This window comes from Apostichopus japonicus, chromosome 16 (genome assembly GCF_037975245.1).
Source record: "Apostichopus japonicus isolate 1M-3 chromosome 16, ASM3797524v1, whole genome shotgun sequence".
Classification (NCBI taxonomy): Eukaryota; Metazoa; Echinodermata; class Holothuroidea; order Aspidochirotida; family Stichopodidae; genus Apostichopus; species Apostichopus japonicus.
This window is the reverse complement of record NC_092576.1, coordinates 42,997,760-43,017,911: the sequence shown is the minus strand read 5'-3', so window position 1 is coordinate 43,017,911 and position 20,152 is coordinate 42,997,760. Positions and strand designations below refer to the sequence as shown.

The following is a 20,152-nucleotide window of genomic DNA, read 5'->3' as shown; positions in this document are numbered from 1 at the left end:
ATGATTATGCTTCATATTTAGAGTGAGAACAATATGATAGACAATTGTGCGAACGGCATCCATACAGGAAAACAACTTCATATTAGCAAATTTTCATTGGTCACCATGTGTATCGATGACATTGTCAAATATGGCAATAAAATATTCTGCATATATTTATAGCTCATGCTGGGAAGATCTATGGATCTGAAGTCATTAACCGAGGTAGGTATTTTAACTTAGGTATTGGCGTTGTGACGGCATTCTTCCAGAAGTTGGGTATGTGACATTGGTTCAAACGTTCGTTAAAACTAAGTGAAAAAATTCCAGCTAGTTCATCAGAAAAACTTAAAAAACCCACCAAGGAACTTGGCCATAGCCCGATGAAACACCTTTTCTGACTATATTAAATTGTCTTCCAACTTAGTTCTCTTTAACCATAGGACGTTCGGCCAACCGATCAGGTATGTGTATTATTACATCTTTTATAACTGTTGAATGGAAACGTCTAAAATTATGGCTAAGTCGCCCACCGAGTTCCTTAGAAGTAAAAATGGTTTCTTCATCTTCAGGTTCTCGAGTTGTCTTGATTAAGTCCCATAAGCTGTTAGAGTTTTATCTAATAACGCTTAAGAGCTCACTTCTGTCTTTGTGAACACGTTTGTTGATTTCACTTTGTATCCAGTTCCTCTTAGCTTTTTCCCTTGAATCATTTGCCATTTTCTTTTCCTTCATTAAAAGTATTTATCCTTTTATCTGTTGAAACGCGTCATCATTTTAGATGCAGATGTCAATTTCTTAGGTACACGTAAATCGCTGACGAATTTAATGTAGTCATAGGTTACTTATGTCCGTTCATCATGGCTGTCCGAACATATCCCAGTCAGTTGAACTCTTCATAATTTTTAATGCGCTGATATATTCCCTCGACAGGTCCCTCTCTAATTTCACCTTCCTTTTCGTTTGTTTTTGATGTTTTTTTCTGGGCACAACACACAGGCGTATTATACTAAATAAATTTACCCTGTGTCCAATTGGGCTGTCATATTTTTTTAACAAGTTAATGCCATAGAAATAAATTAAACATTCAAAGGCATAGTGAAATTAGCTTATTTGTTCTGATTCAGTTTGTATTTCATATGTTTTATATCTTATCCATTATATTTTATGATATCATAGAAAAGGAGAAACTCGATGAACTTATAAACCTGTGTTATGTATTGTTATGTATCTTATTTATCAGGAATCCAAGTTAATGTCATAGAAAGAAAGATTCATGCAAAAGCATAGTTCACTTCTCCTTTGTTACTTTGGATTGTTATGTTTTATACTTTATTCATCAGGAAAACAAGTTTATATCCTAGAAAAGAAGAAACATTCACCAGGATGCTCTACTAAATTAACATATGCTGTGTTAGTTGGGATTGTTATAGTTTAGAAAACGAAAAGGAAATGAAGATATATTCACAGGCTTTGACTAAGTAATAGTCTCTGTCAATAGTTTGGACATCAAATAATAGCTGAAGTAAACACAGAAACTGGTAATAATGTACACAGAGATACAATATGTTATAATGACTACTATCTATAAGTCTCATGTTACTTTTCTTAAAGCAATATCTCCTCCTTGGAAATGCACATATACTGTTTGATTTGTGTCAGTAAAGTTGATTCCATCGGGGAGTTTAAACTAACATCATGAGCAATCTTCCAAGGTAAACTTTGATATCAGCAGCTTTTCTTAATCAATTTCAATCTGTACAGCCGAGTGCTAGTTACGACACTACTATGCAAACCAATGAATGTTTTTTTCTTGTGGTGTTTAATTCTATGTTGCTGTTCATTAAATTTAGACACCTTTCTCTGTATATTTTACTTGTAAATTACTATACTTGTAGGTTAGTGTACATAATCTACGTAGGCTAGAAACAGAAAAAGAAATATCATTAGCAGAACACATACACAATTTGAAACAGCTTATCGGTAATCAACTTCACACGTATGATAGGCCTACTCATTTTAGGAGTGAAGTATCGGATGTGCTAGGTCGCTAGGGTATTTAGACATGTATTATAATTGTTACACCTACACTGCACTATAATCCTATCTAGGTACTTCTAGGCCTAGGCTAGTACGAGTCCTAAGCTAGGCTCTAACTTGTCTAGTTACGATTTACACACCTTTTAATATTTAATGCAGGCAAAATTAGCCTATGTTTCTAATTTGCTATTGCCGAAGTCATCCATTATATTTCGTTGTAAACTTGATCGTTTCATTTTCGTGTCGAAATTTAAGCTATATAGATATGTTTACAATATTACATTCTTTGGACGCCCGAGCTACATATTTGTTGTGTTCCTGTTACACAATTCTGTGTAATTGAGAACTTACACTTGTGTTGTGTACAAATTTCAACACAAACTTTGTTATAGTACAATGACCGATAGATTCTGTGATAATTCATAATATTGTTGCTCGACAATGAAATAATTCTTACAATAATCCAATATAATTGCGGAAACACACAGTAACAAGACGTACGCAAAGTAACCTGCAGTTAAACTGGTCGAGGTCCGTCGTTTCTCCGTGCACGAAGATGTAAGCTAAGAAACCCGCCCAAAATGTACCCGTTTAAGTTTACACTGAACTCGTGTTGGTCAGGCATTCCGACCCAGTACAAGATCTGACCATAGGATAAAGAATTGAATACCTCTCTAGGTATCATTGGAATGAAGTACGTGAAAATTTAATACATAAGCAAATTACCGTGCCCGATCAGAACACAATATAAAAACAAGAAACTTCTACTCACGTGTCAGGTCACAAAATGTTACTTGAAAATAAATATCATATATATATATATATATATATATATATATATATATATATATATATATATATATATATATATATATATATATATATATATATATATATATATATATATATATATATATATATATATATATATATATATATATATATATATATATATAGTAGAAAAATAGTAAAATTTGCTAGTGCTAATGATAAAAAAAAGAAACACGACGTTTCGGGTATAAACCCTTTAACAAAGTGAGCAAAAAGACTACTAAAACTGTAAACAGCGAACGAAGAAAGATAAAATGGTCCAATGCACACACATGAAAGAAGCGAAAAGTAGCAGGGTAAAAGGACTTACAACAAATCGAATTTAGAGTTTAAACCATAAGGGGATAAGGTGCCAAGTCGGAAAATTAGTCTATTTTCGGATTTAAGACGATCGATACCCAGCCAGCAAGCCGACGTCGGGCCGCCGGCGGCATACCAGCGGCATATCGGCAGCGGCAAACCGCTTAATACCCGCCGGTGGGCCGACGTCGGCTAACATGCGGCTTGCCGACGTCGGCCTGCCGCCGGCGGGCCGACGGCGGTGAGCAGGCGGCAAGCCGCCCTCGGTAAAGGAGCGGTTTACCCCCGGCGGGCCGACGGCGGTGAGCAGGCGGCAAGCCGCCCTCGGTAAAGGAGCGGTTTACCCCCGGCGGGCCGACGGCGGTGAGCAGGCGGCAAGCCGCCCGCGGTAAAGGAGCGGTTTACCGCCGGCGGATGAAGGCCGAGATGCCACCGGCGGCAAGTAAGCGGCATACCGCCGGGGAGCCGGAGGCGTCATGCCGATATCGCTTACTTTACGTATTTAAGCCGTTTTGAGTGACCTGTTCATATCGTAAGCTGGAAATTTATCGGTAATAGATAAGCAAATTAAATTTGCCGTCAGATTATCGTTCTATATAATCCTAATAACAGATCCGCTTGGACTTATGGATTACGTGTTAATTCACTGCAAATGTTAAATATATGAATATAACACCGGCCGTTCCGATCCAGTAAAGCTGCATCGGCGCCGCGTGTATATGGCAAAGCCATATAGGACAAACACCGCATATATCCTCGTATTAATATCCTCGTATTAATTCGAATTCATACGTGTTTTAATCATATATTGCATGTCTTATATCTGTCACCCGCATTAGCCTCGCCAGTTCAATAAATGAGAGATGACAAAGTTAGTCTCTATATTGACGTACGCCCTGGCCAACGTACTAAATCTAGACCACATCATGACTTAATACGCGATATATATTATATATATATATATATATATATATATATATATATATATATATATATATATATATATATATATATATATATATATATATATATATATATATATATATATATGAATTAAACCGCGTGCATGGACTTACCCAGGGGAGCAATCACTCCCCAACCCTCAACTTTGGAGTACCCCGAAAATTCAAATCAAATAGTAAAAAGTAGGAAATATCATGAAAGCCTTCTATTCCGGATGAAGGACGCTAAGCGACCCTTCTCAATCTTACCCCTGGAAGTTAATTCGTCAACTACACACGGAGGCTTAATAGGAACAAAGGAAGGAAAAAAGTTGTCCTCAAATCGCAAAATGTTGATTTTTTTTATCTCATAATTTTTAACTTTCTATCTCAAAATGTTGAGATTAAAAATAAAACAAATCTCTTTTCATCCTATCAAGTATATTAAAATATTTAAAATATTAAAATATTGACTTTAAAGTCAAAATGTTGACCTTTTATTGTACCTTTTATGTCACGAATTTGACTTTAACAATCAAAATTTGGAGATAAAAGGTCAAGATTCTGACATTTTGTATACCTTTTGGGTTAAAAATTTTGAGGAATTAATCCTCATATATGTATTCGAATTAATTCGTGTTTATAATCGAATTACTACGCGGATATATTTGGACCTTATGATTGGTTAAAAATATATACACGTATTTGTTCGAATTTAATTATACGCGTATATATTCAAATTAATACGCGGATATATTATGCAGTGTTTGTCTTACATGGCTTCCCATACGCGTTTGCCGTCGATCACGTATACTTGAAGCCTACGTGAGACGTTGCTATCCGTCATCGAACCAGAACACAAGGAAAGTGAACCAGACGATATTCGTTTCGACGCATGCGCTCATGCCAGAAGTAGTGGCAATGTGGGCGCGGCTATAGCATTGTGCATGCGCATAAGGGAGAAAAGAGAAAAAGCGCCAAGTTATGAAGTGCAAGAAAAGTCGGAAAGTTGATCATTCAAGCTAACGAAACAGAATGAGGTAAGTCGTGTCAATTGTTGTTATTCCTTAATAAAGAACTTAATGAGTTGATTTGGTGGGATTGGCTGCTTAATTGATAAAGAGTAATAGCTGTTCAAATTTCTTCCAAATGTCAAATAAAAATATAGAAAAAAAAGAACTTTCTACCTGTTAAAAAATGTGCATTTACAGTGGCAAACGGGAGCTTAGTCTTATCGGGAACGGCCAGAAAAATTGTGTACATGTTTAGTACCACTATAGTAGTACTGAGGGCCCCTACTGCAGGCTTACTAAAATTAGTACTAGGCCTACATTTTTAAAAATGTTTACCAAATTTAGCAAAGAAATATAGGAGATCAATGAAATTCCCAGCAGAAAAAAAAGTTAATTATAATTCACATGTACACATGGCATCTAGACTTCATCGCTGGTCTTATTTATAGGTCAGGGTCAGACAGTAGGTGTGTATATGCATCAACGAAAATTTGTACAGCAAAATTTGGAGCATTTTTAAGTATTCTTTTCCTCAAGATTGAAGGTGAAGCACATATTATTTTAGAGAATTGCAATAAAAATTAGCCAAGCAGTAGCAATATTAAGTTAAAACAGCTGATATTTTTATAATATTCTCAGAGGCTAGGCATTGGCATACAAAAAAATCCTGATGTTTATGTTCCTTTGAATTTAAATTAAATGTTGCCAATGGGTCTAATTTTTACTTGCTACAATTGGCATCTTTCAAACTCAATCTTGAAGTATTAAATGAGTCAATGATATTTTTATGAATACTCCAGTTTCCAAATATATGGCCTACAATATGGCCTACAAAGAAATCCTGATGTTTATTTTCCTTTGATTTTAAATTGTTGTTAGGCCTAGGTATGAAAATCTAATTTCTTTTAAATGTTAGGCCTAGAATTGGCATCGTTCATACTCAATGTTGATTTATTAAATGAATCCATGATACTTTTTTATGAAAACTCCAGTTTCCAATATATGTGGCCTGCAATATCGCCCACAAAGAAATCCTGATGTTTATGTTCCTTGATTTTAAGTTGTTGTTAGGCCTATGGAAGTCTAATTTTTTTAATTTCTAAGCCTAGAATTGGCATTGTTCATACTCAATCTTGAAGTATTAAATGAGTCCATGATATTTTAATGGACACTCCAGTTTCCAACATAAATGGCCTAGCCTAACACGATGTCCACCCTCTGCGGGTAGCACATGGGTCCATACTCAAGACAAATCCCCAATAATGAGCCAAGTAATTTTACCAAATTTTTAAGTATCAATACATCTTGATTCCTAGCATAAAGCATATTTATGCTGGTGTAGCAAAGGCTATTTAATTCAATTTTATATATGATATGTTTAATTTTGATAGCCTACTTACCAACCACAGGCTTCTAACTATACTAGCACATCCTTTGCTTTATAATGCATATAACTTGGACTTTATATATATTGCTTAGCCAAACCTGGGTTAGGTCAGACCTAGTCATTTAGGGCATAGCCTATAGCTACATAAATACCATGAAAATAGATCTTCCCCATCTAACCGATGACAGTATAATTATACTAGAGTACACCTGGACCAGGGCTACCAGTAAGGGGTACAGGGCCCATTTTAATTTTGAGCAATTATTAGTAGCAGTACAGCATTACAACTTACATGTGCAATGAAACAGGTTTCAGCCTGAGAAATTAATTCTTAAAAACTTGAAGTATGTTCAGACTTAAAGCAGCATATGGTGAATATAACATCCTATTACTAGGCCTTGCCTACCTACTGCATAGACATGATTGGGTATCTGAACAAATTTCAGCCTTGCATAACAATAATACTAATAACAATGACATATAACTATGGCCGTGGCTATTCTTACGACTAGTCGTAACAATTATTTATAAACTATTCTTACGACATTGGCGAATTCAAACACAGTAAAGTAAATAAAGCAACTGCGCATGTAGTAGGGGTAACCCTAACCGGAAATTGTTACTCCTAGTTGTAAAAATAGTACTCCTTTTGTAAAAATAGCCATGTTAAAGCAACTGCGCATTTATAAATTATTCTTACAACTAGTCGTAAGAATAGCCACTTTGTATTACTGTACTATAGGCCTACCCAGCATTATTTGCTCGTTTTTCTTCCAATAAGAATACTTTGTATATTTTGCCTAGGCTACATAATGATACTGACATGATTGTTACTTCCTAGCATTCTTTCCATGTACAGTATATACCAATTAATATACACTCATAATACTAACTAATAAACAAATCGAGCGCATTGTACAATAACTCTAGGCCATTCAAACTAGAGTTGGGTTTCTCCAACCCCAGCTTTATATAACTTTTGAATAATATGATACAACTTTTGCAAGTATTGTACATAGGACTACAGTGGTAATACTAGTTCTATTCTATAGCCTTTGAACTACAAAGGCTAGAATAATAGGACTAGTACAACAACTAGGCCTACTGTACTTGCTGCTAGACCTACCACATATTATTAAATAGCCTACACAGGATCGATTAAAAGTGCCTTACCTAGTCTAAAGCCTAGGCTAAAATTCATGTCAAAGTTCTCGACAGGGTATGGTACATACTCGTCGTGAATAGCTGTATACCACTGAAAATGCTGCCTATTAATAACCCATTGATATAAGGCCTAAACTCACGAGCTTATTTGACCGTGTGTTTGTCTCTAGCTTAGACACGTTAGGCCTACTAACTGTGTAACATAAATCTAAACATAAATCTGATCGCGTACAAAAGCCTAGCCAGACTTTAGAGGCCCAACGTGAACTAGAATAATTCAGCTTGACTCGCTGATTTAAGCAGGAAAGTTACTACATGCGATACACAACGTATGTAGACTGTATCCTTTCAGTACGCCTAATCTATGTCAAACCGAAATGCGTACTCGCATGTTTGAATGTATCACAGATTATGCAAAATTCACTACTGTTCTCGGTAAAAAAAATAACCTTTAAACTGGCCTAACACAGTACCAGCACAACACTGAAGTACGTCAATGTGGGAGATGCACGCAAGGTACGTGCAAAATGCGATCTGCTTTGAAAAGAAATGGAACTGACCAGAGCACGCTTCGATATTTCGGCTACATTTCTGTCAAACGAACCATTGGATTCGTAATCTATGTTGAAACGAGTTATGCTATAGTCCAAAATATGGTCATCTATTTTTACTTATTGGGCTCAGTACGTGAACTGACTGTAAACAGTTCAACACAAGTGAATGTGCTAAAACTGTAGTAATGTTCTACGTTGAAGTGTTTCACCAAAAATGCAGATATATATACATATGAAAAAATCTAGGCAGCCAACTGAGCACAGTTCATTTTTTTCAAAAAGAATTGGGACAAACTGCCTAAAAGGCATACACCATATTTTCCTTCTAGAAGTAGGACTTTCCCGTTTAAGGGTTGTAATTTGTAGCCGCTTTCAGCCACCCTTGACTGTGGAATGGGACTTGCCTTAATGTGAAAAGTTCCCTCCTGCACTCACACCTTGAAAAATAACATTCATAGAAACAATATTGCTTGCAAAGGTTGTAAAGTTAAAACTCCCCTTTATTTAACGAATAATTTGGCAATCAACAAATGCTAACTGAATTTCTGTTACTAAAATATACATTTTAACATTCGAAACCATAAGATAAAGAAGCTAAAATAGTGAAGAAAGGCTTATTTAAATGGACATGGTATAAATACATATATGATGCATTACACTTATTACTTATCTAATAGACTGAAGGATACTGGTGAACAATTTGCAATTGGGATTTGGTTTTCAACAAGTAATACAGAAACAAGGCAAATTTTTGAAACAACTTCACACAATCATTTTAAGCATTGTAATCAGGTGTCCCTTTTTGTGTATCGGTTCCTTCTCTCCAATAGGGTCTTTGATGGGGACTTAATTGTCCTTCCTGATCCTTTTTTCTACAAAACTAAACTAAACATTCACCACCTAATCTATACTGTATGTACTGTAACTGTTCCAAACTTGGTTTATCTCCCTGATAGCTCATCATGGATCATGGTCCACAATCATATCGCACCAAGAGAAGAAAAATCAATGATGAAGTGTTAAACTACATACAAACAATATCAGATGAATCTTGCGGGCAAAATAATTTCTCTGGACCAATAGATAACACCAGGAAGGACAATGATAAATCTTTACATATCAAGGAAAAAAGGAGCCAACTGCAGCAGTTGCACCAACTGGAACAGTTGTCTGAAAATGATGTTGCTGATGGTGTTGACAGTGATTTGTTCCAGACCTTTCACTCAGATGTTGATGAACTATATTCTGACTCAGATGGTGAAATTGATGGAAGTGATGAAATAAATTCCACACTGAAAATTGAGCTTGGGCAATGGGCCTCAAAGTATAATATTTCTCATGCTTCACTCTCTGAGCTCCTTGTCATTCTGCAAAATGACCATCCTGACCTTCCAAAAGACCCTAGAACTTTACTAGGCACGCAAACCAAAGTGGACACAACAATTGTCTCAGGAGGTGAATATTACCATGTTGGAATTGAGAATGGAATTACCTCTATTCTGAACTCAAGACAAAAGTCCCTAAGTAGTAAATACAAAACAATAACGTTGCATGTAAACATTGATGGTTTACCTCTATTCAAAAGCTCAAACTCGCAGTTTTGGCCCATATTAGGTATGATCACTGCATGTGAGAGAAAGTGTCCTTTTGTGATTGGCTTGTACTATGGGAAAAGGAAACCAACTGATTTGGAATTTTTGAATGAATTTGTAGCAGACTACCAAAATGTTGAGCAAAATGGTATTCAAGTTCAGGGAGAAAAGCTTACAGTGGTTATGACAGCAGTCATATGTGATGCCCCTGCAAGAGCCATGGTCAAAAACATCAAGGGTCATAGTGGCTACTCCGGCTGTGAAAGATGTGTTCAGAGAGGCGTGTACATCAACAAAGTAACTTTCCCAGAAACAGAAGCAGATCATCGCACTGACCAGTCATTTAGAAATATGCTAGATGAAAATCATCATCTAGGGGAAACTCCACTATCCCAACTTTCATTGGGTATGGTATCCAACTTCCCTTTAGACTACATGCACCTAGTATGTTTGGGAGTGACACGCAGACTGGTAAAGCTTTGGTTGAAAGGTCCACTAAAGACAAGACAGAGCCCTCAACTTATCAGAGAAATTTCTGCAAAATTGCAATCGTTGAATGGTGCTCTACCACGTGAATTTGCTCGCCAACCTCGATCTCTGAATGAGTTTGAACGGTGGAAAGCCACAGAGCTTCGGCAATTTCTTTTGTACACCGGTCCAGTTGTTCTTTACAGAATCATTCCAAAGCCATTTTATGAAAATTTCATGCTTTTATCTGTTGCTATGTTTATATATTTGAGTCCATTCAACTGTAGCAGTTACTCTCAGCTTGGTCACCAGTTAATTGTTACTTTCATCAAGCACTATGCAACTCTCTATGGCAATGACATGATTACATACAATGTACATGGACTTGTGCATTTGAAAGAGGATGTACAACAATATGGTGCATTGGACAATGTATCCTGTTTCCCTTTCGAAAGTTATTTGGGACAGATAAAAAGAATGGTTAGGAATGCAAATTACCCCTTACAACAAGTTATTCGACGTCTTTCTGAAAACCATGTAGCTTTTCCTACTAAAAGCAAAGAACTTTTTGAGCAGCCCCACAATGGTGGACAGATTCCTGAGACCATGGTAACTTCCTCACAATACAAAGTACTCAACCTTCAAGATTGCACTATCAAAATATCTATGGGGGACAACTGTGTTAAAATTGGTGAAGAAATTGTTCTTGCCAGAAACTTCTTTGTCAGCGATGGCAGCAAGTTCATCTTATATGAAAACTTTTGTCACAAAGAAAATTTTTTCACATATCCACTGGATTCCACCAAACTTGGCATATTCAAGATCAAATTACTCAGTGGGAAACTAGAGTATGCTCCAATCTCAAGTATCCTGGAAAAATATGTCCTTATTCCTCGGAAGAAAAGCTTTGTGGTAGTGCCACTCCTCCATTTTTGAATTTGTACCGTACCTGATCATGGCTATTCATTATCATCATTACTGTCTTTCAGCATGTCTGATACTCAAACTTTCTTGGTTGTTGCCTTTGCTGGTGAAGACGGTGTAGGAGTCATTCCATCGCAATGGAGAACTGGCGAAAGAGAATGCTTCTGGCCACCATATAAATCTTCTACAAGGTTTGAGAAGGCAGTCAAGTCAGTGGAAGCCCCGCAAGCATCTTGGACGAGACATACCATTCGGGTTCTGTCAACAACAGGTATTGTAAACACAATTCAAATGAAAGTGTAAAATGATTTGCAATAACAATGTTTCTTTCAATAACATTATGCTTTGTGGTTACTTTGATGGATCAAGGTGCTACAAAGACCACAGTATCTCACTGTATAGTGTTGTAAATCTCCACGACGTAAATGTTGAAACTGAGAAAAGTGTATCTTTCTGTACATGTGTGTTCTGTACGAGATTAAAACCTTTCAGTTACAGATGGGACCATACCACTGTATAGTGTACAGTAGTTTACTAGTTCATCACAAATGCCCACTATCAAGATTTTTTTCAATTGTTTCATTTCTTCAGGTTCCTATGCACGGGCAATGATCTTATTGACAAGGGCTGAGGAGACTTCAGACTTAGCTACTGAAAATGAAGATGAGAGGCCATCAAAGCGCAGGAAGTTGTAAGTGTCCAATATATAAATATGCTAATGTTCGATTTAAATATACCAAGCAAAACTGCTACAAAAATAAATGCAGGTTATACTGTACATTCCAAAATTACCATCACTGATCTTTCTCATAGAGATGCTGACAGTGAACATACAGTACAGTCTCACTCTAACAACTTAAACCAAAAGTGCCATCCTTACTGACTTAACAAGTATGAAACTCAGAAAGTTCAGTAATATTTTATGAACTCTAGCTCCATATTTAAATTGACCTATAATCAGCTTAAATCATATCGGACATAAAAATCCCATATGTTCAAATCAGACACAATACTCTCAACATGGATGTTATGGTAAAGGAATATCTGTGATGTACTTACTCAATGTCTATTGCCTTTTCATACTCATAGGCAAAATCGCCGGTATGTGTCTTCCTCTGACGACACAGAAGAAGAAGCTGAGAATTTCACCCTGCCTCCACCGATTCAGCCATTGGTTCCCCTCACAACGCCATTGACCTCCAATATAAATCCTCAATCACAGAGGCAAAATTTTCCTGATGCTGTCGTATCACCAATAAGTGCAAGGCACTCTACCGGGTCTACCCAGTCACTAGCAGGGTCCAGTCGTAACATATCTCCCATGTCAACCCCAGATTTGATTGTTAATGGTGTGTAGTACCGTAAATTTAAACAAAGCATTGTACATGATCTGCATTTGTAAAGGTTCAAGTACTGCTATAATGCACATTTCTTTGACCTGCTGACCAAGCCTTGGTGACTGGTAATGTGGCAACCATGCAAACTATTACTCCAGTTACTGTTTACTAAGGCTAAATATTTCTCTCTTTTTCTTAATTACTGTACTTCTGTGCCAGGGAATGCAATGTATATACAGTACCAGTCTGCTATTCTCACATTGCACTTCCACTTCAAAGTGACTACTTTTAACATCTGATGTTGCTTTTACGAAATTTTCTCTGATTTTGTCTCTTAACAGCAACTCAGAAGAAGATCCTTATGATTTTGGCAGAAATAAAAGCTGAAGTAAGGGACCTGAAGCGCCAAACAGTTGCAAATTCCCATTTAATTCAATCCCTTAAGACCTCCCATTTGGATTTGGAGGAACTGCCAGATGATGTAAACTTGCCCCTTTCATCTGTTCCACTTCTGACAGCTCTGGATGAACTTGCCCGGACTGATTTTAATGTGGAGAAACGTTTGGTAATTGCCCATACTTTGTCCTATGTAAGAAGGAAAAATACATACACTATATATAAATACATAGGTTGTACTGTATGAAATAAGAACTCACCACTTACTAATATAGCTTAGCAAATAACGAGTGTGCGTCAATTATGAAGTATTTAGCAGACTCGTCAACTCTCCCTGTTTCAAATGGAAGCCTACTAAAGAAACCCTGTATAAAGCGAAGTCAGCTGCTGCAAACTACAACAAGAAACACTGATTGGAAGATTCTCTCACTGTATTGCATAAGTAGCCTAGGGCCTATACTTATTTAGGAGTATTTATATCATTTCAGTTGAAAATGACCAACCTCCCGATTTTCCCCTTGTTCTCCCTATTTTTTGGCCATGAAAAATGTTATTCTCCCTATTTTGGGGTCAAACACAGGGGCGTAGCGAGCGGGTAGGTGTGGGGGGGGTGTCACACCCCCCCAATAATTTGGTCGCTGTCGGCAAATTTTGGGTCTGTCGGCAAAAGGAGAAAAGGTGAAGAGAGCGGAAGGGGAAGAAAGAAGGAAAGCTGAATAGAGAAAAGGAGAACGGGAGCTTCTTCCGTGCCAAATTTGACTTAATATATGCACCAGATTGCATCTAAGGACGTTTCAAAACTAAAAAATTTCCAAAGGGGAGGGGTAGACCCCCTCCCCTTAGACCCCTCCCCCATTTCAGTCACCAATTCCAGATCCGTCGGCAAATCAAATTTGACTTAAAATATGCACCAGATTGCATCTAAGGACGTTTCAAAACTAAAAATTTTCCAAAGGGGAGGGGTAGACCCCCTCCCCTTAGACCCCTCCCCCATTTCAGTCACCACTTCCAGATCCGTCGGCAAATCAAATTTGACTTAAAATATGCACCAGATTGCATCTAAGGACGTTTCAAAACTAAAAATTTTCCAAAGGGGAGGGGTAGACCCCCTCCCCTTAGACCCCTCCCCCATTTCAGTCACCACTTCCAGATCCGTCGGCAAATCAAATTTGACTTAAAATATGCACCAGATTGCATCTAAGGACGTTTCAAAACTAAAAATTTTCCAAAGGGGAGGGGTAGACCCCCTACCCTTAGACCCCTCCCCCATTTCAGTCACCAATTCCAGATCCGTCGGCAAATCAAATTTGACTTAAAATATGCACCAGATTGCATCTAAGGACGTTTCAAAACTAAAAATTTTCCAAAGGGGAGGGGTAGACCCCCTCCCCTTAGACCCCTCCCCCATTTCAGTCACCACTTCCAGATCCGTCGGCAAATCAAATTTGACTTAAAATATGCACCAGATTGCATCTAAGGACGTTTCAAAACTAAAAATTTTCCAAAGGGGAGGGGTAGACCCCCTCCCCTTAGACCCCTCCCCCATTTCAGTCACCACTTCCAGATCCGTCGGCAAATCAAATTTGACTTAAAATATGCACCAGATTGCATCTAAGGACGTTTCAAAACTAAAAATTTTCCAAAGGGGAGGGGTAGACCCCCTACCCTTAGACCCCTCCCCCATTTCAGTCACCAATTCCAGATCCGTCGGCAAATCAAATTTGACTTAAAATATGCACCAGATTGCATCTAAGGACGTTTCAAAACTAAAAATTTTCCAAAGGGGAGGGGTAGACCCCCTCCCCTTAGACCCCTCCCCCATTTCAGTCACCACTTCCAGATCCGTCGGCAAATCAAATTCTCCACACCCCCCCAACAAAAACCCCTTCGCTACGCCCCTGGTCAAACAGGTTGACAGGTCTGATTTAGTAAACCTTGTCAATTGAGCTACATTAGCCTAGTCATTTACCGAACCTTCCACTATACAGTACTATTGAAAAACCTATACTACAGTAATACATACCTTATCAATGGTAGAACCTTGAAAATTGTAGTGCCTGCACAGTAAAGTAATCGTTACTCGATAGTAACGGCATGACTTCTTGCATTGTTTTTGCGAAGTCATAGAAGTAGTTGTTGTCGTTGTACGTAAAGACATTATTTTTTTACAACAGGTATTCAAAGTTGGACAGTTCACGATATAATTTGGAGCAATATTACTTTAGACGAATACAGGATGTGGAATAAGCTATTGATTTATGGTAGATTGTTGTATCACTCACTGTCTCGTGCACGTTTCTGGTGTAAAATAAGCATGCTGGAAAAAACGTCAAGTTGAAGCTAGTTGGAGCATAACGCAGTCCTCAGAAAATTCTGGCTTCCATGAAGACTCAAAGATTCACAACTGTTTTCTTCCAGATTTTGACACTGTCGTCAGTAGGTGGGCAGATCTTGCCTGTAGCAGTCAGGAGGATGCTGCAGGAATTGATCCAAAATAATGTAGCCAAATGCATTAATTGGACTGGTCAAGGGGAGAAGTTGGCATTTAAGGACCTGTTCCTTCGAAAAGTTTTAGAAAGTTCGTACAATTTATTGAATATTTGCTTACTTTACATTATGTACGCCTTACTTTTTGCAAAGCTATTTTCCCGTATCTATTTGCTTTATTGTAACGAGAACGTCCCCGGCATCGCTTTCGATTGATAACGGACAGATCCACGGCCAAGAAAAAATCAGTAGACAAGCACTTAGGCCTATTATGATATGCATATTAGATAAGGCTATTAGTTGATAATTGTATACCAAGATATCTTCGGCAGAGACTTAATTCATATGTGCTTCACCTTCAATACTAAGATTATAGCATGCTATAATTTGGGGCCAATACAGAATACCCTAAAGCCCGCAAATGAACTGACGAACGTGCTCCGGTACGTGGGAGCTGCAACATGGGGCGCGAAACTCGTGGCTCACACACTCAGAAAAACTACCTGGAATTTGCTGGTTTCATGGTTGGGGTTCATATTAAAACGACGAAGTTCCCTTTTCTCTAAAATATACACAAACGATGTATTATTATGAAGAACTTACCTGCATGTTCTTTCAATGTAAGGAACTAAAAGGTTTCTTTTTGACTTTCTTCTTTTTTTTAACTGTAGAAGCTATAAGGAAGAACCAACCAACTTCCAACTCCACTGCAGTGGAAATACAAAGGGAATTTGTAAAGTTCTTTAAAGGAGCCTCTGATAGAGAGGGGGGACGTAAGGCAAGACAACAACGCCACTTCGACGTTCAGTTTGGCTCTGAACAGGAGGAATAACCTTTCGTTATAGCTGTATCCTTCGGCAGTTTAATATATCTGCAGAAATAAAAGCCATGTATACATGGCTTTTATTTCTGCATATATATTAAACTGTTACACTTACATTGTTATACTCTTCATAATTTTCTTGTATTGCAGAATCTACTATGTTCCTCACGTCAGTTACAGCCATGGATTCACTTCATGCAATTGAAATCTCAATTTGTGCAGTTTAATTGTTACGATATATGCAAATGCATGCTTACCAATATGGTCATATATTTTGGCTCATCCTTTTGGTAGTATTTTACATATTTAACCACCAGTCAAGACTTATCACCAGTACGTCCAATTATTGCATATACTGTATCTCTCCCCTATGATACTTTTTGTAAGAATATTTGGTTGTTATACTGAGTTTTCCCTCAAGAGAAATACTCTTCAGTCGTAGTATTGTTTAATTACATGTGTATTTAACGAAACTCTAGCTCATAATGAGATGTAAAGGCCAACAATGCGAGGTACGGAATGATCATGATATTCCGAGCAAAGGGTTCAAGTTCTTCAAAGTCCCTGATATTAATGCCCTGGTATAAAAAATAACAAATTGGTGTCCCTGTATTACCAAATAAGTGGTGGCCGGGGGGGGGGGGGGTACGGCAGGGAGGGTGAAACGTTCCGTTTGTAAAAACATGTTTTCTCATATCATATCAATGCGGTTGCAAAGTCAACATATAATGTACTGATTTTGCTTTATTCTTGTTGAAACAGCTTTGTGATGGTCCACAGTATAATTAAGCAAAAAATGGAGGGAACGACGACTGCGCATTGTTCCTTTCTACACTGTTTCTATTTCGGCGCACTGTGGGCGTCTTCTTTAGATATTATGATGGCAAGTATTTTGATAAATTTGCTTCACTCTTTTGCTTCATTCTGTGGCTTTATCAAATAATTAAAGTTAATTGTTCATAAATGGCTAAAACATCTGGTAATTAAAGGAAAATGCATTAAATTAATAAATTGTGACAATGTTATTTCAATGCTCCTTGTCTTATGTTTTTATTAAAATTTTGGTTTCACTTAACTGTCGTTATATCTGGAATACAAACTTCTAAAAGTTTTGTTGTCCCCTACAGTGTTTCTGGATATTCAATTAATAAAACTTTTCGAAAATGTCCCACTTAAATACACACATGCAGTGACTAGTTTCCAGCTGGAAATGTAATGCGAATTCCATATTTCATCAACCGTCACAATTTTTGAAAATAATCTATTTGACTATTACAGCGGGGTCTCAGTATAAATATAAAGTATAAATGGAAGAAAAAAATAATTGAAAGACATCAGCATACCACCGACAATACACTCAGTATACGACTGTGGACGAGCCTCGAATTGCGGGCGGTCCAGCGGCGTGCCACCCCAGGGCTGCTGATTTGCCGTCGGCCAGCCGCCGGCGGGCCTGCTTTGAGCCGCCGGCGGGCCTGCTTTGAGCCGCCGGCGGGCCAGCCTTGAGCCGCCGGTGGCCCGCCGGTGGCCCGGCGGCGTTTACGCCCGCGGTCCGCCGACTTGCCGTCTGCCAAATCTACGGCGGCCCGCCGGCGGCAGCCGCCGTCGGGCCGACTTCGGTGCCGAAGCCGGGCCGCCGTCGGGCCGACTTCGGCTTGCTTGCTGGGTAGGGCGACATTGGCAATTTAATGTATATTTCATCAAACTGGACCACTGTTAGGACTCCAGTATGGGTACTATTGAAAGTTTTCCCTTTGTAAAATAAATATAGCAAATAATTTAATTAACTAAGTAATTAATTACACATATACAAGTTGTTCCATGTGAATTTATCTCTTTTCACAACACTTAGGGCGACATAGCATAAAAACAACACTTAGAGCGACATTAATGGCAATTTAATGTTATATCATCACACTGGACCACTGTTAGGACTCCAGTATGGGTACTATTGAAATTAATCCCTTTGTAAAATAAATATAGCAAATAATTTAATTAAGTAAGTAATTAATTACACATATACGAGTTGTCCTATGTGAATTTATCTCTTTTCACAACACTTAGGGCGACATAGCATAAAAACAACACTTACAACAACATTGGCAATTTAATGTTATATCAAGGGCGTAGGAACCGGGGGGGCTGGGGGGGGGTGCCAGCCCCCCAGTGAAAAATGTGGAGGGCGGAAGTATCATTCCGCCCCCCCCCCCCCCCAGTTCGCAAGTCAGAAAACCCCTTTTTCATTTCCAAATGAGAAAAAAAATCTCATTTGGAGCACCAAATTGCATCTAAGGCCAGGTGAAAATGCAAAATTATTTACAAAATGGAGTGGGTGTTGAAGTGTGCTATATTGCACCAAATTGCATCTGAGGCCACCTGGAAAGGCAAAAAATTCCAAAGGGGAGGGGGCACCCCCTCCCCTTAGACCCCTCCACCAGGCCGGCCATCAGTCTTCAGCCCCCCCACTCAAAAGTACCTTCCTACGCCACTGTGTTATATCATAACACTGGACCACTGTTAGGACTCCAGTATGGGTACTATTGGAAGTAATCCCTTTGTAAAATAAATATAGCAAATAATTTAATTAACTAAGTAATTAATTACACATATATACAAGTTGTTCCATGTGAATTTATCTCTTTTCACAACACTTAGGGCGACATAGCATAAAAACAACACTTAGGGCAACTTGGGAAATTTAATGTAATTCCATCACACTGGACCACAGGACAGGGGCACATACTCAAAAACCACTGCAGTGGTAGTCCAAGATGTCTGCTTTGTTAATCATAAAAATATCTTCTGATACCTTCTTAAAAATAACAGTGACCATAATAATGTGACCATTTGGTGTAAGTATATACTGAGAATAAAAAGCCTTGCAGAGGTTCAATCCAAATCATAATAACAAATGAGGAAACAACCTGTCTTTATGTTGATGTGACAAGGACTTACAGAACCAAAATGATGGCAAGTTCTTCTCAATGTCAAGAATTATTTAAAAATTTCTTGAATATGCAAACTCCTGTCATACCCATTAAACAATATTCAAAGAACACAATTGTTAGAGGAGATACTAGTTCGGCTATTTGAAAATCTAAAACTTGAGCATATGCTTGAGTATAAAGTGCAAGAATGCCTTCACTCAAGATGTTTTCACTGAAAAAGATTATAAAAAGAGGGAGCACCAACCTAAAAATTACTGGGTTTATAGATACATTCATTATCTATTACCATTGGTAAAACATGTTGCAAAGGTCCCTTTGTAAGAAAAGTAAACTGACCTTTGGGTGCATGCCCAAAGAAATTTCAATGATAAACAATGTTTGTTAAAATTCATATCGAAAATATTTCCAGGTATGTTCTTTATAAAGTTGTATGAACTGGTCTTCTTAACCCACCCCTCCCCTTATCCACAAGACAAGGTTTTTTGGTGGGGTGGAAGTAGATCACTTTGCATATTTTAGTGGAGCTATGTTATGTTTCTCAAAGAATTGCATAAAAAGTTCATGTTTTGGTCCCTACATTCACTCAAATGTCCAATGAATTTTAAAGCGAATCTAACACCTGACGTCACACAGTCACATTCTGGAGGCAAGGGTGTCAATGGAGCATCAATATTGACTGGGAGCCCATAGGGTTTGGTTACCTGGGAAGGTAACCAATTGCCTTGTACATCACAATGTTCACAGTGCATTCCTGTATATAAACCAGACGACTGGCAAACTGGCTGTGGTGGGTGTGGCCATCGCCAGTAATTATTGGTGGTGGGGTACAAGCTTTGCCAGCCTCACGGATGACCTAGGTCAGCTCATGAGGTTACCACTGGAAACCAACTGGAAAATGATGGTTAGGACTTCAGATACAAGGGATGGGCATTTCCCGTCATTTTTATTGGTTGGTACCCCTGCCAGTA

General features: G+C 38.1%; 1 protein-coding gene across 1 annotated transcript; it reads left to right on the top strand.

Moving 5' to 3' along the window:
• The first annotated feature begins 11,259 nt into the window (after positions 1 to 11,259).
• LOC139982860 (uncharacterized) lies at positions 11,260 to 17,119 on the top strand. Its single transcript, XM_071995992.1, has 6 exons — positions 11,260 to 11,464; positions 11,785 to 11,884; positions 12,283 to 12,542; positions 12,872 to 13,095; positions 15,345 to 15,504; positions 16,085 to 17,119. The coding sequence occupies exons 1-6, from the start codon at positions 11,260 to 11,262 to the stop codon at positions 16,243 to 16,245; spliced, it is 1,110 nt and encodes a 369-aa protein (XP_071852093.1). The 3' UTR covers positions 16,246 to 17,119.
• Positions 17,120 to 20,152: the final 3,033 nt, after the last annotated feature.

Coding starts and splice junctions, on each gene's coding strand:
- LOC139982860 (XM_071995992.1), top strand. CDS start 11,260: ATGTCTGATACTCAAACTTTCTTGGTTGTTGCCTTTGCTGGTGAAGAC. Junction 12,543..12,871: donor CCCAGATTTGATTGTTAATG/GTGTGTAGTACC, acceptor GTCTCTTAACAG/CAACTCAGAAGAAGATCCTT. Junction 13,096..15,344: donor TTAATGTGGAGAAACGTTTG/GTAATTGCCCAT, acceptor GTTTTCTTCCAG/ATTTTGACACTGTCGTCAGT.